This window comes from Budorcas taxicolor, chromosome 11 (genome assembly GCF_023091745.1).
Source record: "Budorcas taxicolor isolate Tak-1 chromosome 11, Takin1.1, whole genome shotgun sequence".
Lineage (NCBI taxonomy): Eukaryota > Metazoa > Chordata > Mammalia > Artiodactyla > Bovidae > Budorcas > Budorcas taxicolor.
This window is the reverse complement of record NC_068920.1, coordinates 41,368,099-41,388,384: the sequence shown is the minus strand read 5'-3', so window position 1 is coordinate 41,388,384 and position 20,286 is coordinate 41,368,099. Positions and strand designations below refer to the sequence as shown.

At 41.6% G+C, this 20,286-nt stretch overlaps 1 protein-coding gene across 3 annotated transcripts in view; it reads right to left on the bottom strand.

Annotated features, from left to right (window-relative positions):
* SUPT3H (SPT3 homolog, SAGA and STAGA complex component) overlaps positions 1–20,286 on the bottom strand; it is a 399,266-nt gene that overhangs the window by 31,671 nt on the left and 347,309 nt on the right. The window contains exon 12 of one of the 3 annotated variants that reach the window (XM_052647808.1): positions 16,902–17,083. The exons of the other annotated variants lie outside the window; for them this stretch is intronic. Coding sequence (XP_052503768.1) covers positions 16,985–17,083 — 99 coding nt within the window. The 3' untranslated portion in view covers positions 16,902–16,984. Of the gene's footprint in view, positions 1–16,901; positions 17,084–20,286 lie in introns of those variants that run through there. 3 annotated transcript variants of the gene reach the window in all.

Here is a 20,286-nt window from a genome sequence, read left to right as displayed (position 1 = left end):
GGGAACTCAAGATTAAAGGAGGGGTCTGACCACTGGCAGATGATGCACACAAACCCTGCACACAGATCCTGGGATAGAATTCTGATAGATACCAACGTCAAGGTCATGAGGATTTCTCCATGGGCAGAGAGACTGGAGCAAGGAAGAGCTGTTAGCTTTCCTTGCTGGAACACTTCCAATCATTTTGAATGACACCTTTCCACGGGACTTTTCAGGTACAATATTTTTGAAGAATTTGCATAAAAAATTTATATAAATACAAGAGTAGGATAAAGCAACGTAATTATATAAGGATTAAAGAGAGTCTCCCACACTGGCTGGGATGAGTAGAATGTGGGGACACATGAGATCCTTTTTCACTGGGAAACAGGAAGTCTTGAAAGGACACAGATGTGACTCAGGGCAGTGAGTAGGCCTGTGTTAATATCTACCCCAGTATGGCTGGCTGCACAGAAAGACATAAGGCAACTATGGGGAAACGAGTCCAACCTCAAACTGTTCTACCAAAACACTCATTCTCTAAAACCTGTGCTGGCTATAACTGAATTATCAGTGAGAAAAGTGTGATTTCTTTATTAAGGAACCATTGCTGAGAGGCTCAACATCTCATTGAGGAAACTTGTCAAAATATTCTCTAAAGAGTCTTTTAAATTTCCATCCTAAGGCAGACATATTGTCGCTTTCTAGGTCCTTAAAATAAAAATGTGATAGAAATAATTTTTTAAAAAGATTCCATATGGTTTACTATGCCCTTGTAGTAAAAATACATAAAAGTCTTAAATTATGAAACACTACAGCCCCTTCTCTAATTAATTCAGTTGATGAAATCTTGGTGTCTGGAGTTATTTCTATAAAAAGCTGGGCATCAAGCCCTTGGTCAAGAATATAAACTCCTACTGAACACTGTCTGTGGGAAAGTTTAATACTGACTCACATCATTTTGACTTGTCAGGTCTTTTCCAGGAACTTAACCTGCCAAAGGGATGCAGACTGACTTCTTGTTTAAAGAAGAGGGGTGCACAGGCATCTCCTATGAATCTGGACACCAAAGGAAGTGGAAAATCCATCGTCATCGGACATTTGAATGATAACATATCTCCTATTTTCCAGCCTTGGGAAACTCGGAAGGCCTTTGCTTCTAGTTTTTATTGTATTCAAGTGAGGAAGGAAGAGGCTCAGAATCAACTACTTAGAAGCAGCTAAGCCAGAAGAGGAAAATGGGCACCTGAGGAAAAGCAGTTATTGGTGACACCAGACAAACTCCCCACTACAGTCACTCTTTCCATTTTGATTTCTTTTACCTGTCGACTAGTTCCACTCTTCTGTTTTTCCCCTAATTATGCACGAGGCATGGCTGCGACACGCTCAGACTCTGGTCAGCTTCATTAACCTTCCTGAAAGCTACACTGTGGAGCTGTGAGTCTATACATGGCAGCCATCTTAAAACGGCTTTAGAGGTCGAGTTTTAGCAAGGCTTTAATTCTGCATTTTTAACTTAACTTTTGATTGTAAGGCTATTGAAGGACTGAATCCTTTGAAAAAAACTGAATGGAGAAGGAACCCTCTCGTCTCCCATGCCTCGGCTTCCTCTCTCTACACTCCCTTTCCACAAGAAATAGTATTTATGAACATCAGAAGAGAATAAAGACATTTAAAAAGTGATGCTATGTTTACCCATTCTTCTAGTTTGGAGAACAGATTATTTTCACAGAAGAACAGCTATGATAAATTCTCTATTTTTTTTTAACCTTTTAGTGTTTTATTAAACAAAAGGATGATTAGCACACAAATGGTCTTGTTCACCCACAAAACTCACAATTAATTTGCATAAAGTAAATGCTGCCTCCTAGAATTTTCCTTGGTGAGCTGACCTTCAAGGAGGCAGAGGGAACGGATGCTGGAGCATTACTGCTCTGCCTGACAATGTGATTTCACCCTTTATCTTTGGGAGGTTCCCTTCCACTACCTGGTTCAAAATTATCCTGAACAGAAAGCTTTAAGTTGATATCCTAAACATTTCTAAATAATGTCCCAGTGGCTGTAGAAAGTATTTTACCCAGTGGTTGCCTTGCTCTTCTGGGGATGAGAGAAATCCGCTTTGTTTCTTTAGATAATTATAAAGGCTAGCACACTGCGTTTCCTCTGTGCCAGGCACTACTCTGAGCACCTTACTCATATGAACACACTTGATTCTGACAATAATCCTATGTGCTGGGTGCTACCAGTAAGGCTATATAAGGTGCCCAAGGTCACTTATCCACTGAGCAGGGGAGCCATGATGTGAACCTAGGCAGCTGCTCCAGAGTCCATATTCTCAAACTGGATGTCATCCTGGCCTTGAATCACTGACACCTCGGGAAGCTCTAAAATCATCACAGAAACACGTACTCACTGAATGCACGCATGTAACGAGCACATGCTGAGTGCTGACTCCATCCCTAACCTCGGGCTGTGCTCTAGAGGCAGAAGAGTGAACACAACTCCGACGCCACTGGCATGGTGTCTGGTCGTCTCAACCAGTGAACAGTCGCACCATGCTTGGGGCTGGGATCTGCACGTAGGGCGAACTACCGGGTTGGCCAAAAGGTTCACTTGGTTTTTCTGTAAGATGTTATGGAGAAACATGAATGAACTTTTTGGTCAACTCAAAACAAAAGTCAAAACAGAGGTGGCCCCAAGTAGGGGAATAAAAATGAATGCAGAGATGGCAATAACAGGCCAAAAAAGAACTGGCTGAAATCAACTTTCCCAAAGCAAAATACACTGTGCAACAACTCTCGGCAGACTCTTAGAGTAGCCTTTGAACTTGTCTCCCTTGTGCGCTTGCTTCTGGCCTAGGGAACACTCTCTTCACAGCAGATGATCCTTTATCATCTTCCTGGAGTAGGTGAGAGTCAATGAGTGACTGTCACTACTGACCTGACTGATTCCAGTCCTAAGTCAGGAAAAGCTAACATCAAAGAGTAGATACCATGAGTCATTCAGTTTCTCGGATGAACCTGGTTACTACGTGGTGGGACTGTGCAGGGGGGCTGACATCACTGAACAGCTTCCTCTGCAGAGGATCTTCCCCCATCCCCATCTGCTACCTCCCCTGGCCAGGGTGCTCCTTTCTTCTCTTTCTACCTCTGTAGATCTGGCTCTAACTGCCAGCCTCTCTTTGCACCTTGTCCCTACCCCTGTACAGGACCAAAAACTACAAGTGTAGGCATTTAAAATATACCTAAAGAGTGATTTAGAAAAATATTATTTATAGAAAAAATAAAAAGAAACATTTACCAGTTAGATAATTCTTTTATCTCAGAGATTTTTCTAACAGAATCTGGGAACAGGATCAGTTCAGTTCAGATCAGTTGCTCAGGATAGCTCTCTTTAAATACCTGAAGGTCTAGCTTATGAAATAGATTAGCTGTCTCCCTGAAGTTCCAAGAACCACGCCCCACCGCCCCGAGATAAAAACAGTATTTCCTTATCTGAAAGATAAAAAATGAACAAGAGGAAGCACAAAATGTGTTCTTGATGGGGAACGTGTTAGAATGAAAACCACCACGGAGTGCAATCTCTTCCATTCAGCTCCACAACCCGCAGTTCTTGGGTTATCAAAGCACACTCAGGCCTGAAGGAGAAACTCAGGCTTTGTGATTTCAACACTGAATCTCCTTCCATCACGTGGAATTGCACATAAACATGCTGCACTTTCTCGAGAGGGTCAGAGGACACTGCATGCTGAACCCTGCCCGCTTTTGCCTGGATCGCTCTGCCGTAGAGGAGGGAGCTGGGTGGTCTGCAGCCCCATCTCTCGGGCTGGCCAGTTCTGATTGGGAGATGCTTCTTTCTATCGAGATGGTCGGTTTTCATCTCTTAGGCTTGATGGCACACGCTGTAACAGATAAGGGGCAGCAGACATCCTGTCTCTGGGGCACTCAGAAATGAGTGCAAACTAATGCAAAACAGAGTCAGAAGGCTTTTTTCCCCCCTTATTTTGCTCTCCTAATGAAACTGTCACTTTTAGTCATAGAATGGTTTCTTCATATCTTTCCGCTACTCCTACTGTGCAGCCATAGGTACTGACTTGAAATGTGTTGTATCTGACTCTTCGTCAGTTCCAGTTTCTCAACTATTGCACGGAATCAAAAATTAATATACAGCAAAGGCCGCTATGACAAGAGATGGTGTATGGTTTTGTGAGCATATGCACATAAGGCAGATAGATGTCAAATATTTTCATACATCATATACACCCCTTATAGAAGTGTTCACATTTCCCCCCATTTTGGTTTAAGGACCGCCTTTAGGTCCCTACCCACTGTGCTTCCTCTGATCGGGGACATTTATGAGTGTCTAAAAGGCAGTCATTTATATGGCCACTACACGTAATAAAGACTGAAGAGCGTCTCCTGTCTCTCACCTGGCCTACTCAAGCTGACTGGCTTTTTAATACCGTCAGTGAAAGTTGTGTGAGGAAATAATATTCTACAGTTTGTGGGTCCCTGGGGAGGAATATGGTCATTCCCAGAAGAGATTCAGACTTTGCTGAATCTGCTACTTTAAGAGTAAAACAGGAAGTTCAGTCCTCTTTTATTGTACCTTTTTCGTTTTTGAAAAGCTGCCCAAATAGTTCCAAGTCGACTTGAAGCAAAGTTATTCATGTCAAGAAGCCAAGATCTTTCTCCATGGTTTGCTGAATGAGGAAGGAAGAAAATGGTTTGCACTCAGCTGTCCTTGGCTTCTTCGGCTTGGGCCAAAGCACCAGGAAGGAGAAGGAATGAATAAGTGAAAGAGCTGGTGTTTATCTTTTAACGAAATCATGATGTTCTGTGCTCAGCTCCGGCAGTCAGATGTGACCGTTGCATCTTTAAGACAGGGAGTCTCTCCTCACAGAGACGACACCCTAATTATAGTGCTGCTGCCGGAGGGAGCTCACACATGTAAACCATTATGTAAAATATAATTTCTTTTTCTTTAGGAACACTCAAGATCATTAGACATGGTTTCTTCAATGCTAGAAAATCAGGCCAAAAATGAAAACAAACAGTTTCAAGTATTTGCAACATAATTCCCGCATGCATTTATGGAAATAGAGCAAAAGTGCCCTAAAATGTGGTTTGACATTTCATGCTGCCCTGGTATTTCTATTTTGCCAATTCCCTAACATGTGTTCTCTTATCCTATATCACTTTAGTTTCACTGTATTTCAAATATTCATTGAGCAATAGCCACAGTTATTACCAAATAGCTGTGCTTGGAGGGAGCTAGTGAACAACAGGAAGCAGCCCAGAAGCTTGTTGTAAATTAAACAAACTCCTTGTAAATTAAACACAGTAACATATGAACACAAATGCAGGGTATGACAACATGATATAACTTTTAAAAACAGCAATTAAATGCATAGCACTGCTTTCCCTAATGATGTGCTATGCTAATTCAAGGCTAAGGTGATGATTCTGTTGATTTAACAGTTTAACATGGAACTCATAAATGAGAATAAAATCTGTAATAAAGAAATCTTGGAGACTATAGCATTTATGAGTATAGAATTAGGTATGTTATTATATAGGAGAAAGATATACATTTCAATTCAATCCATTTTCTATATCATAAACTAACCTGAAACATTTCAATTTTCTATATCATAAACTATCCCAAAACATTTAGGCTGAACAGTAAGCAGTCTTTTCAGGCTGAAACAAATATATCCCTTTCTTAAATATTCAGGTTCTCAATGGGATATTGATTGGCAAATGATCTTTTTCATTTTTCTTGTCTGTTTTGCTTCTTTCATACTATTTACCTTTTTAAGCTTTTAAAAATAGATATTCTGAAAATACAATAGAAAAGACATCACTTATAATATCAGTATCAAACATAAAGTACCTTAGGCACATGCAAGTTTGAGCTGAGTAAGAGGACACAAGCAGGAAGAAAAACATATTCTCTGAACACAGATGGGTTTGCTGAAGGAAAGGAAGGTTCTGTTTGGGGGAACAGCCTTGCTGGAAGGGAAGGGATTGCCTACAGCAATCTTTTGCATTTACTGGTTTACTCTGTCCTAGATGAAAAAAATATCCAGGTCAGTTGGGTTGATGTCCATGTTTTTAAAGTCCATGTTCAGTTCAATGTTAACTGCCTTTTTTTTTTTTTAATGTGCCTGTTGATTTATTCAGATAAATAGGTCATCCAGCTTCTACCATCACAATGCTATAGCTATTATTATGTGGCATTCTGAACAGATTTTGTTTCCAAGTTTTTTACTTTATTCCACAGGTCAGTTTTCTTTAGTTCATTTTTCCTACCTAGGACCTTGGATGTATAAAAACACCTTTACGCATGAAGCCACTTCTGTATAGGACAAAAAGCATTATAGTTAGAATTCCTTGATAGTTCAGTTCAGTTCAGTTCAGTTCAGTCACTCAGTCACGTCTGACTCTTTGCGACCCCATGAATCGCAGCACGCCAGGCCTCCCTGTCCATCACCAACTCCCGGAGTTCACTCAGACTCACGTCCATCGAATCAGTGATGCCATCCAGCCATCTCATCCTGTCGTCCCCTTCTTCTCCTGCCCCCAATCCCTCCCAGCATCAGGGTCTTTTCCAGTGAGTCAGCTCTTTGCATGAGGTGGCCAAAGTACTGGAGTTTCAGCTTCAGCATCATTCCTTCCACAGAAATCCCAGGGCTGATCTCCTTCAGAATGGACTGGTTGGATCTTCTTGCAGTCCAAGGGACTCTCAAGAGTCTTCTCCAACATCACAGTTCAAACACATCAATTCTTCAGTGCTCAGCTTTCTTCACAGTCCAACTCTCACATCCATACATGACCACTGGAAAAACCATAGCCTTGAATAGACGGACCTTAGTCGGCAAAGTAATGTCTCTGCTTTTGAATATACTATCTAGGTTGGTCATAACTTTTCTTCCACGGAGTAAGCGTCTTTTGATTTCATGGCTGCAATCACCATCTGCAGTGATTTTGGAGCCCCCCCAAATGAAGTCTGACACTGTTTCCACTGTTTCCCCATTTATTTCCCATGGAGTGATGGGACCAGATGCCATGATCTTCGTTTTCTGAATGTTGAGCTTTAGGCCCACTTTTTCACTCTCCTCTTTTACTTTCATCAAGAGGCTTTTTAGTTCCTCTTCACTTTCTGCCATAAGGGTGGTGTCATCTGCATATCTGAGGTGATTGATATTTCTCCCGGCAATCTTGACTCCAGCTTGTGTTTCTTCCAGTCCAGCGTTTCTCATGATGTACTCTGCATAGAAGTTAAATAAGCAGGGTGACAATATATAGCCTTGACGTACTCCTTTTCCTATCTGGAACTAGTCTCTTGTTCCATGTCCAGTTCTAACTGTTGCTTCCTGGCCTGCATACAGATTTCTCAAGAGGCAGGTTAGGTGGTCTGGTATTCCCATCTCTTCGACCCGGATAATCACGATGGTGTGATCATTCATCTAGAACCAGACATCTTGGAATGTGAAGTCAAGTGGGCCTTAGAAGGCATCACTACGAACAAAGCTAGTGGAGGTGATGGAATTCCAGTTGAGCTATTTCAAATCCTGAAAGATGATGCTGTGAAAGTGCTGCACTCAATATGCCAGCAAATCTGGAAAACTCAGCAGTGGCCACAGGACTGGAAAAGGTCAGTTTTCATTCCAATCCCAAAGAAAGGCAATGCCAAAAAATGCTCAAACTACCACACAATTGCACTCATCTCACACGCTAGTAAAGTAATGCTCAAAATTCTCCAAGCCAGGCTTCAGCAATACGTGAACCGTGAACTCCCTGATGTTCAAGCTGGTTTTAGAAAAGGCAGAGGAACCAGAGATCAAATTGCCAACATCCGCTGGATCATAGAAAAAGCAAGAGAATTCCAGAAAAACATCTATTTCTGCTTTATTGACTATGCCAAAGCCTTTGACTGTGTGGATAACAATAAACTCCGGAAAATTCTAAAAGAGATGGGAATACCAGACCACCTAACCTGCCTCTTGAGAAATCTGTATGCAGGTCAGGAAGCAACAGTTAGAACTGGACATGGAACAACAGACTGGTTCCAAATAGGAAAAGGAGTACGTCAAGGCTGTATATTGTCACCCTGCTTATTTAACTTCTATGCAGAGTACATCATGAGAAACGCTGGGCTGGAAGAAACACAAGCTGGAGTCAAGATTGCCGGGAGAAATATCAATCACCTCAGATATACAGATGACACCACCCTTATGGCAGAAAGTGAAGAGGAACTAAAAAGCCTCTTGATGAAAGTGAAAGAGAGAGAAAAAGTTGGCTTAAAGCTCAACATTCAGAAAACGAAGATCATGGCATCCGGTCCCATCACTCCATGGGAAATAGATGGGAAACAGTAGAAACAGTGTCAGACTTTATTTTGGGGGGCTCCAAAATCACTGCATATGGTGATTGCAGCCATGGAATTAAAAGACGCTTACTCCTTGGAAGAAAAGTTATGACCAACCTAGATAGTATATTCAAAAGCAGAGACATTACTTTGCCGACTAAGGTCCGTCTAGTCAAGGCTATGGTTTTTCCAGCGGTCATGTATGGATGTGAGAGATGGACTGTGAAGAAAGCTGAGCACCGAAGAATTGATGATTTTGAACTGTGGTGTTGGAGAAGACTCTTGAGAGTCCCTTGGACTGCAAGAAGATCCAACCAGTCCATTCTGAAGGAGATCAGCCCTGGGATTTCTTTGGAAGGAATGATGCTAAGCTGAAGCTCCAGTACTTTGGCCACTTCATGCGAAGAGTTGACTCATTGGAAAAGACCCTGATGCTGGGAGGGATTGGGGGCAGGAGCAGAAGGGGAAGACTGAGGATGAGATGGCTGGATGGCATCATGGACTCGATGGACGTGAGTCTGAGTGAACTCCGGGAGTTGGTGATGGACAGGGAGGCCTGGCATGCTGCGATTCATGGGGTCGCAAAGAGTCGGACGTGACTGAGTGACTGAACTGAACTGAACTGAACAGTGACATTGGTTGTAACATATTCTGCCTTTGTAGACAAAGTCAAGGGCCCCAAAAGAGGTAAAATCAGTAACATGTTTTCCCCTAGTTTTAGGTCATATATGATGACATAAAGCCAAAGGTAAAAGAAGAAAAAATAGAATCTGCAGTTGAAAATGATTTAAATTTGCTAGTTTCCAGCACTTTTGGAATATAGCCAGGGTTAATTTGGATTAGGCCTGCATTGCTCTAACCTGAAGTGGCCTAAAAAAAATAGACTTGATAGAACGAGGTTAAAAAAAATTAGAAAAAAGTCCACCTTTTTTTGAGTTGTGTGTAACTCAACACAACTGACAGTCTGTTCTCCAGTGGCCTAGCCCTGAATCAGAATGTTTTATTTGTGTCACTCTAGAAAAGCGTGATACTGTGTCTCAGTGAAAGGTATTTGTGATGAAAATAACTTACAGGCTAATCCCAGACTCCGTAAGGCAAATGCTCACAGGAGGGAATAGACCTGTTTTCAGGGAGAAACATTTTTAGAGTTTGCTGGAGATTTTTATTTCAAAATCTCCAAATTCAACAATTCTTCAGCCTCTGTAAACTTTCAGATGGAAAGCTCCAATATTTAGAGTAAATAATGTCTAAGCTTCCCCTTCACAGCAAGTTTTCTTTTTCTCCCGTCATAAGAGTGTTATATCCTGGCAACTGAAATACAGAACCCCTTTGTAGTAAAGCTATCACACTATACCACTCAGAATGTGTTGCTAATGAGGTTATTGCTTAATAGAACCATAGAAGGACATTGAAAAAAATACCCTGACAAATGTGTTGACCAAAGGATGCCAACAACTCTCCCAGGGTTCTGTCCGAAATTCAGGGATTTTTTTTTTAAGTAAAAATGAACTTTAGTGTATGTGAAAAATCATAACATTGAAACATAAGTCCATTTATCTTTTAACTATTTTTCTAGTTCTCTTCCAAAATTTTACTGGTTATTAAAACACTGCTGTGTAAATAAAAATGTTCTGCTTTATAACTCACCCCCTATTTCTTGTCCTTACAATATAATAATGTCATTGTTTGTTATATCACACTTCTCCTTAAAGTAGTAAGGCTTGATGTGAAGGGCTTTAAATAGCAAGCTGAGGAAGGGCTTGTGTAGGAAAATGAGACTGGGGGATCAGATACAGAAGGGGAGTTCAGAGAAGGACTCTGAAAGACTTCTACAATTCTAAGCCTGGAAAGAGTTTCTATATCATGATTTTCACAGAGATAAGCAGAGCTCTTCATAAACATCCTCCTATCTGCTAGGTGGGCTGTCCAAGGCTGAGCTGTCCATTAATAAGGTCATGGGGAATGCATTACCAGCATATCAGTGAAGCCCTTCCAATTCCCAAATTGGGAATATAGCTGCAAATAATTTAACCCATTTCATTAGCATATATCCTTTGCCTAGATGAGTAAAAATGCCCACTTCTCTTTCGAGAGATTCACAAGCAGTTTCTTCCTATACCCAACTATTTTGAGTCTGTAGGACCACCAAAAATGAGAGCTCATGGCAGTCTATAAAATGTCAACACTCTCAAAGATAAAACACATGCATTGTAATTAGAATCACAGACTGTAGGAGCTGGAATGGGCCTTTGAGGTAATTTAGTTCAATCTTCTCATTGTACAGTTGAGCTTGAGTGACTTATCCAAATGTTATCCAGCCAGTTAATGGCTGGACTGGGAGTAGAACCAGGTCTCCTGACTCCTACTCCACTGCTTTTGCCATTAGGACAGGCTTCAGCCATGATATACTATTTAGACAAGGTCAGTAAACCCAGGCACTATCAAGACTTAATGGGAAGGGATTCTAGTAACAAGGGGCCTTAACAGAAAATTCCCTGTATCTAATCCCTACATGTTCAAGTTGAGGGGTAACTTGGTACTCTTTCAGCATGAAAAGGCAAAGGTAACTGTATAAACTGGATCTGAAATGTAAAAAAGAATCTGAAATGTTAAAAAAAAAACTTGCATAAAAATTAATTTAGCATGTGCTAAATGCAGAAAATGGACTCTGCCTTGGACATTTTCTTTGTCTCATATATTGCCCCTGTGTTAACAGGAGTGAGGAATTTCTCTTGCATGAGGTAGTCTTTCTCCAATGAATGCATGTTATAAACCAAACTCTTTCCACTGATGGCTAACTTGGGAATCAACAGACTTGGTTCTGTTCTGGGCTTTTCCAAGAATTAGTTTAGATACTCTTACTTCCTGAGTCCCAGTTTTCCAGTCCATAGACTGAAAAGGTTGTTTTTTATTTAAGTGTGAGGTTCTATGACAGTCTCTCAGGAGTTGACAAAGAAGCCAGGGGAAGAGTGTAGAGGAGGCCAAGCAAGGAAGTTCTGAGTTTTCTACCCCAACCTCAACTGGGCAGTTCTGCTTTGATCTGCTCTTAATATTAAGTTAATATGGAAGATTTTGTATGAAGAACAAGTTAAGTGGTAAAGTTTCAAAACTACCAAAAAGTTGAGTACAATATTCCTTCTAACTCTGTTGGTCACTCTCCAGCTTAAAAGTCCTGCAACTGCACCCCATCAAAGATTAAGTCTAAGTTCCCAAAGAGCATTTCTCCCTGCCTCAGTCCCCACCTCCCCTCTTCTCCTCATCTCCAGTCATTCCCACCACATGCTTCATGTGTTAATGTTTCCAAGTTGCTGGTCATTTTCTGACCATGCAGCACTGTTTCACGTCTCCTTGGATCTCTGTTTTTGCTCCTGTTCATTCTGCATCTCTTCCCTCTGCTTGACTAAACTCCTCTTACCCTTCAAATCTCAGCTCAGGAAATCTTCCTTTGTGAAGGCTTCTCTGAAATGGGACCAAACTTGCTTCTTAAATGGGACCAAACTTGCTCCCATTTGGTCTTATGAAAGATTATCAGAGCAATTAAACATTATAATGAAATTATATAATTCTACCCTGTCTCTTTCAACTGGGCTGTAAACACCTCATGACCAAGGTCTTCTTCTTTGTACATTTGTTAAAATTGGAAGAAGAAATAAAATAACTTGATCAAAAGTTTTACTTTCAAAAATTCTGCAAAAGGCCTTGATGACGCACAGCTTATTCTCTTGTTAAAAAACCTATCCAAGCTAATGAAGAACTGAGTCTCCAAAAGGATATGACTGTTGATAAGAAGCAGTAGGAAGGTTCAGCCAGAGATAACAGCACTCTATTTAGTAATAAAAAGCGTGTCAAAAACTTTCCTCAAAGGAAAAAAAAAACACTGGAAAAAATCATTAATTAAAAACAAAACTTACTTGGTTAGAAAGCCTACTTGGTCTTAGATCTCTTTCTTTTTTCCTTTTAAAGCAAAACAGAACACCCACCTGAGAGTCCTGAGGGCAAACCTGGGGGCTTGGGAAGAGTTGTCAGTTTGGTATAGTTCCCACTGAGGATGCTGCTGCTGCTGCTGCTAGGTCACTTCAGTCGTGTCTGACTGTGCGACCCCATAGACGGCAGCCCACCAGGCTCCCCCGTCCCTGGGATTCTCCAGGCAGGAGTACTGGAGTGGGTTGCCATTTCTTTCTCCAAAGCATGAAAGTGAAAAGTGAAAGTGAAGTCGCTCAGTCGTGTCCGACCCTCAGCGACCCCATGGACTGCAGCCTACCAGGCTCCTCCGTCCATGGGATTTTCCAGGCAGGAGTACTGGAGTGGGGTGCCACTGTCTTCTCCAACTGAGGATGCTAATGACACATAAACCTTTCATATGTCCTCACTTCCTCACCCTTGATTTAAGGGGTGCTGTGGTGTGCTTAGCTGCTCAGTTATATCTGACTCTTTGCTACCCCATGGACTGTAGCCCACCAGGCTCCTCCGTCCATGGGGATTCTTCAGGCAAGAAAACTGGAGTGGGTTGCCATGCCCTCCTCAAGGGGATCTTCCCAACTCAGGGATCAAACCCAGGTCTCCCACATTGCAAGGGGATTCTTTACCATCTGAGCCACGAGGGAAGCCCAAGAATACTGGAGTGGGTAGCCTATCCCTTCTCCAGGGGACTTCTCGACCCAGGAATCGAGCCAGGGTCTCCTGCATTGTAGGTGGATTCTTTACCAGCTGAGCTACCAGGGAAGCCTGATTTAAGGGGAGTTGGCACAAAAAGTCTGCATGAATCATGGTTTATTGTTGAACTGGGCAGTTAGGAAGAAAGAAAAGATTAACAATGACGAAAGCAGAAGGTTTCAGTGTGAATCACAGGAAGTTCAGTCTTTTTCTGCACCAGCCGAGGTGACAACTCCATTTATGGTCCAGAGGAAGCACGAGAAGACTTGAAACCATTTGTTCGACTCATGTCCTAAACAGTGCTCTGGCCTCATGTACTTATTATTCCCTGCAGCCTTCAGGGGTTGCTTGAGTGGAAGTTCTAAATTATTCCTCAGTTGGTAAAACATTAGCTCCCAGTCAGGCAAGTAGGAAGGAGTGATTAAAATCAGTATAGACACAAATCATTACCTGGGGCTGCTCTTGAGTCAGAGGAATAACACGTTTAGTCAAGAGAAATTCCTCAGTTACAAAGAATATCCAAACACCTAGGTATTCTTAGATATTATGGACAGGACAGTCAAAGGAAGCATTATTGCGGTCCTTTAACCACAGTTATTAAATAGTAGCAACTTGAAGATTCTATTTCTCAAATAAAATGAATTAAAAGTCACTATACTTACTGAAATTCAGGCCACAGATGATTAATCTTCAAAGAACCTTTTAGCTTGTTTCTTATAAAGGAAGAAGCAACTTTTATTTTTAGTAAAATACACAAGATAAGTATCTACTAAATGGCCCATCTTCAGTTCAGAAAAAATTAAACCTCTTCCACTACAAGAAGATTCAGCTAGTCTGAATTCTAACTTCCCTTGCTATCTCTTCTCACAAGTACTTTTTATTTCTTAAGAGGTAATAAGCAATCCCACCCCAATGCTGATCTATAGTCTCAGCTTGCCTGTGCAAGCCTGTGTCACACACGTGTGTGACACATGGTGGAATCTCATCGGTTCACAGTCCTGCAAAAACCACAACCCCTCAACTTTCGAGAAAGCAAAGGCCTCTTAACCTAAGTGCACATTAGCTGCTGGCTCGGGCAGGCTGGATGATATGGAGGCCTCCGCAGCGGGCAGGCGCACCACGGCCAGGCCCTCATTAAGCTATTGAATTTCATTCCAGTAACTGTTCAAGTACATTCTTCATTGTACCAGAAAGTGTGTTTGTTTGATTCTGGTACTTTGATGTCCCCCCATCTACTCTTCCTCCATACTCCCTCATCCCTGCACCCCTGTTCTGGTACTTGTTCCTATGCTAACACACAAAATATCAGTAATTCTCAATGGGTCTCCTGGTCATTAGTGCAAATTAGTGAGGTTTTACTGAATATGGTCAGGTTTGATTTGCCAAGTTCTTTTCCCGTTAAGGTTTTAAACCCATGTGTATTTCAAGGGAAATCTAATTTGTAGGTTTCGGATTCATTTACACTCAACTCACAAACGTGGTTCTGTGAGTGCCTCCATAGCCAGTGGACAAGAAGCCACAGGAGCTGGTTTCCCTTCCTTTTAACAAGTTCTTGTTAGAATGTTTGCTTTGAAGTAGGTATTTGGATCATGCTGGAAGCAAATAGAACTAAACCCCAAGAAAATGTAGAGTCAAACTGAAAAACCAAGTTCAAAATGGGTGTCTCTTGCCCCCAATAATTACACGTTTTAAAGACAAAATTCTTAAGCATGGAACCATCCATTTCAGCTTTTTAAGGATGATGTCTCCACCTGCCTGCCCAGAGGAGGCCGCACTTCATGATGCTTCCGTCTTGCAGGATGACAAGGGAATCGTCTATGAGTAGGTGACTTTCTCTGCTCAGTCTCTGCCCCATGAACTCTGGGCAGCCCCTGGGCAGCTGCTGGGCCACCCGCTCTGCTCCACCATCCCACTGGGACTTCACTGGTGGCATCTTCTCAGCTGCCATTTCTGCCCATGGGCATTCCCACACCTACTGACTCCTGCCTGTCTCCCCTTCTTAGCTAGCTCCTTAGTTCTTTCTTAGCTCCTTAGTTCTTGCACTTCACCCCAGCCACAGCTTCCTGTGCCCCACCTCCCAAGAGGACAGAGTCCTTGTCATCTGGTCATAGATCCCTAATCTGCTTTTTGTCTGAGGTCCTCAACTGCGGACCAATTGCTGCAATCCTGGACCCTTGTTCTTTGGCTTCCCGTCTGGGCTTCTGTGATGATGGCTTCCTTTCTATCTATCTATATCACCCCATGGTAGACCCACTGCTGATTTGGGTTCCTGTGTGTCACTCTGATTTGCTCTGAATAAAAGGGCCAAATCTCACCGATGTTTCTACTACCCATATCCATCGGCAGTAGGATGGGAGTCTTCAGGAGACTTCTTATCCTTGCAGATGGCAACAACAGTGCTTAAAAAGGCAGACCCTCTCTAGCTGTGTCAGCTCTTGTCCAAACATCAAAAGTAAACAATTCTCCACACTGAGAATATGTTGGTTTGCCTCCCCCAACCCCCCACTCCAAGAGTGTCTGCCTGGAATAGCATATCACACCCCAAGAAGTGCAGCAATTCCAAAAAAGTCCTCTACCAGCTGTCTCCTGTACAAACAATTCCTTCCAGGCCTTGGGAGTTCACTTCAAGTGACTTTGGAGAAAAATGGCCCTGGATGCTGCTAAATACTGGGATGAGTCATTAAGACAGTGGTGAGCTCTGAGTGGTGAACAAAGAGCTGAGATATGAACCACTAAGAGCAACTAAGACTCCAGCAGATTCAGACAGACTTTAAACTGCAACTGCTCTGAGAAATCTACAAGTAATTCAGGGACTAGAAAACGAGGCCCATGGATATATAACTACAAATATATATATAAAACATATAGCTGTATTATATAGTTGTTATATTATTGCTATAAATAAAAGCAAAAACAAAACAAAACAAAACAAAACCCAAAAACTAAGCCAATTATGGATGCCTATGAATGAGCAGGGCTTCCTCAGGTGTCTCAGTGGGTAAAGAATCTGCTTCCAATGTAGGAGCCACAGGAGATGCAGGTTTGATCCCTGGGTTGGGGAGATCCCTGGAGGAGGGCATGGCAACCCACTCCAGTATTCTTGCCTGAAAAATCTGATGCACAGAGGAACCTGGTGGGCTATAGTCCAACCAGGGCTGCAAAGAGTCAGACATCACTGAAACTGTCGAGCACAGGCACATATGGATGAATAAGCCCTTTACAAACCTGCCTGGAACCCTTTACTCCCACACTTTAGAGAAGGCAGTGCATGATCCATCAGAAGATAAGCATTCTCTCACAGCCACCAGTCAAAGAGTCTCTAGAAAGGACTTTCGGATGCTAATGCTAGTCATTCATTCATCTTCACTCATTCACTTCCTCATTTATCCATCTTTACAAGGTGACAACCACATGTTAGGAGACACTTAATATTCTCTCTCTTGGTTGAGAAAGAATTTCTAGGGATAAGAGTAGAGAAGAGAAGCGTCTTTTTCCATTTCCCAACCCTCACATTTACAAATCAAAGCAAAAGTAGAAAGCAAATTATTTTGAAGTCCATATATGTATATGCTGCTGCTGCTGCTAAGTCGCTTCAGTGGTGTCCAACTCGGTGCGATCCCACAGACGGCAGCCCACCAGGCTCCCCCATCCCTTGGATTCTCCAGACAAGAACACTGGAGTGGGGTGCAATTGCCTTCTCCCATGTATGTATATAAAAGTACTCAAATGCCTTTAACCTGTTTTTTTCTAATCTTCTGCCAAATTTGCTTTTTAAAAAAGAATTGTGACATTTTTCATTCTCTTATTTCTCAACTCTTTTTATTGATTTAAATAATGATGCTTTCACAAAGTATATGTTATAACTAGCCTCTACTAATGGAGCAATGCCCCTTTTCTCACAACGTAACTCTTTCAATTTAACATATACAGAACATAGCATGATTTAAAATGATGATCTAAAAGAAAAAAACATTAAACATTAGTAAATAAGATGAATGCTTAGGTACTGGTGTTTGGAACTTAGTTTGGAAAGCTTCAAACAAAAAAGAGGTGGTTGATGAATGGAGAGTGGACAGATCTGTAAGAAAAGAAGAAGAGTAAAAATATTAATTGTGGATACAGGTGGTGGGTATATGGGTGCTCACCATAAAATCCTATCAACTTTTCTATACGCCTGTGTGTTTTATGCTACAGTTTCCATAATAAAATACTGGGGGAACGGTTCATCAAGAAGTCATTTCCACTTCTATTTCTTTTACACATTTGTTGAGGGTACATTTATTATTTCTCTAATTTTGGAAGCTTGTGAAATTTAACATTGTTTTCTTTATAACCTAAAAAGGAGGATAGTGAGTTCAGACCACTTGAAATGAAGAGCGGTTCTAGAGTGAAATATCCAGAGGAACTGCTGTGGATTAAATTGTGTTTCCCTCTCAGAAATCCTATGTTGAAGCCCTATTGCCCAGTGTGACTGGTTTTGGAGGCAGAACTTTTAGGAAGTAATTAAGGTTAAATGAGGTCATAAGGGTGGGGTCCTAACCTAGGATGTGTGGTTTTATAAGAGGAGGGGAGTGGGAAAGACCATGTGAGGTTATAACCAGCAAGTAGCTACATGCAAGCCAGACAGAGAGCTCTCACCAGGGGCCAAGCTGGCCAGCACTTGGATCGTGGACTCCAGAACTGTCAGAAAAGAGACATCTGTTATTTAAGCCACTCTGTCTATGGTATTCTGTAACGGCAGTCTGAGCTGACTAATACAGAGCCTGGAAGTTAAACATCTGTGGATGTTTAAGAAGTCTGCATGCAGTTAACACAGAGGGAGAAGAAGATCTGAATCAGTTCATTCAGAACTAGAATGATGGAATGTTAGAGCTGGAAGAGGTTTTAGCAACTATGTCATCAAAGTGCTCATACAGATGAGGGAACAGAAGCTCACAGAGGTCAAGTGATTTGTCTGAGATCCTTCAGGGAGATTAGTGGCACAGCCAAAGAGTTTAAGCCCAAGCCTCTTGACTCCTGCTCTTTTCGCCACATGACACAGCTTCAGTAAATCAACACCCCTTGAGCCAACTGTTAGCAGCCAAAAATCGAATTTCTTTTCTCCTACTGAAATCTACTTCAAGAATTTAGCCCCATTTTTTTTTGACTTCGTAGTTTTCTCTCTCCTCTTACATTACAAATTCCCTGGTGGCTCAGATGGTAACGAATCTGCCTGCAGTGAAGTAGACCTGGGTTTGATCCTGGGGTTGGGAAGATACCCTGAGAAGGGAATGGCAACCTACTTCAGCATTCTTGCTTGGATAATTCCACGGACTGAGGAGCCTGGCGGGCTACAGTCCATGGTGTTGCAAAGGGTCAGACACAACTGAGCAGCTAACTCAATATACCCTACAGTAGTCCATATCAATTTACCCATACAGACTTCTACAGAGAAGTCTTCTGAACAAATACAAAATGTGTATGGTTTTCCAGTAGTCACATATAGATGTGAGAGTTGGACCATAAGGAAGGCTGAGCACCAAAGAACTGATACTTTCAAACTGTGGTGCTGGAGAAGACTCTTTGAGAGTCTCTTGGACAGCAAGGAGATCAAACCAGTCAATCCTAAAGGAAATCAACCCTGAATATTCATTGAAGGATTGATGCTGAAGCTCCAAAACTTTGGCCATCTGATGCAAAGAGCCACTTCACCAGAAAAGACTCTGATGCTGGGAAAGATTGAGGGCAGGAGGAGAAGGGGGTGACAGAGGATGAGATGGTTAGACAGCATCACCGAGTCAATGGACATGAATTTGAGCAAACTCTGGGAGATACTGAAGGACAGGGGAGCGGGGCATGCTGCAGTCCATAGGGTACAGCAAATAGTTAGACACAACTTAGCGAAACAACAATAACAAATACAAAAGAAAAGTACACACACAAAAACCAACATTTAAATTGAGACAAATGGTGACTCAATTATTCATCTGCAGGAGAGGCCTGTGTGCCCAAAGATAGCATAGGTGTACATTGGAAGGAATCTTACTTCCTAATAGTCGCCTATTATAACACATAAAGACATTCTAGAAAAATAATAAAAATGTATTTGTTTTCCAAATTAATCATTTATAGTCTAATTTAGCATAGTATTATATCTTTATAACATTTAAAATATCCATTTTGATAAAACATTCTCATAAACAGGCTAAGAAAACCAGGTTAATAAGCCTGTGTGTTTTATAGGGCAATAAAATAATACATTTTTATAACATTTAAAAATAATATAAAATATAAAATTGAACAATATAATAAGTGAGCATTATTTTGTTAAAAAAGTTATTATAGAACATTTTATTTAACTTTCCACTAGGTAAACGAGAGTATGTGAAGATAAATACTCTTAATGATGTGGATACAATGGAAATATGGCAATGACGTCCAGAAATGGTAATAACCTATTAGTACCAGTTGATATTTAAAAATTTTTAACAATTTTTTAATTTTCTGCATCAACTTAGCTTCAGCTACTGAACTGGGCCACAAAACAATCCATCCCATAATTTTTCTTTTTATATTTATGTCTACAACTATATGGTGTGTTTGTGAAGTAACTTGATTCATCACCACTGAGTCTTTTCAAAAGAACGTGTTGCAAGCTCTGAAGATAATTACCAGAGAGTAATTTCAAAAATATTTTGAGTAAAGACAGCGTTGTTTAAAATTGGAGAGCTACTCAAGGACATTTTGTTTTGAAAGACATAGCCTTTGAGAAATAACGCCTTGGTTATATTTGAAAACAAAACAGGAAGAATAAGAAAACTAGTCAAATTGCTTCTAGTTTCCCCTGTCTTTTTAACATGGCTAAGATAAGGCTGGGGCTTCCCTGGTGGCTCAGAGATTAAAGTGTCTGCCTGCAATGCGGGAGACGTGGGTTCGACTCCTGGGTTGGGAAGATCCCCTGGAGAAGGAAATGGCAACCCACTCCAGTAGTCTTGCCCGGAGAACCCCATGGATGGAGGAGCCTGGTGGGCTACAGTCCAAGGGGTCGCAAAGAGTCGGACACGACTGAGCGACTTCACTTCACTTCACTTCAAGATGACGCTGGCATTGGCTGGGAGTGTGGTGTATTCCTAATGCAGTAACTGCATAGAAGACAATGAGATCTTGCTTTTCAAGCATTCACCCAAAGCAGAACAACACTTAGTGGAAAAGACTGGAGAACAAAGCCTCTACTGTAATCTTTGCGCTGTGCAGCATGTGGAATCTTAGTTCCCTGACCAGGGATTGAACCTGCGGCCCCTG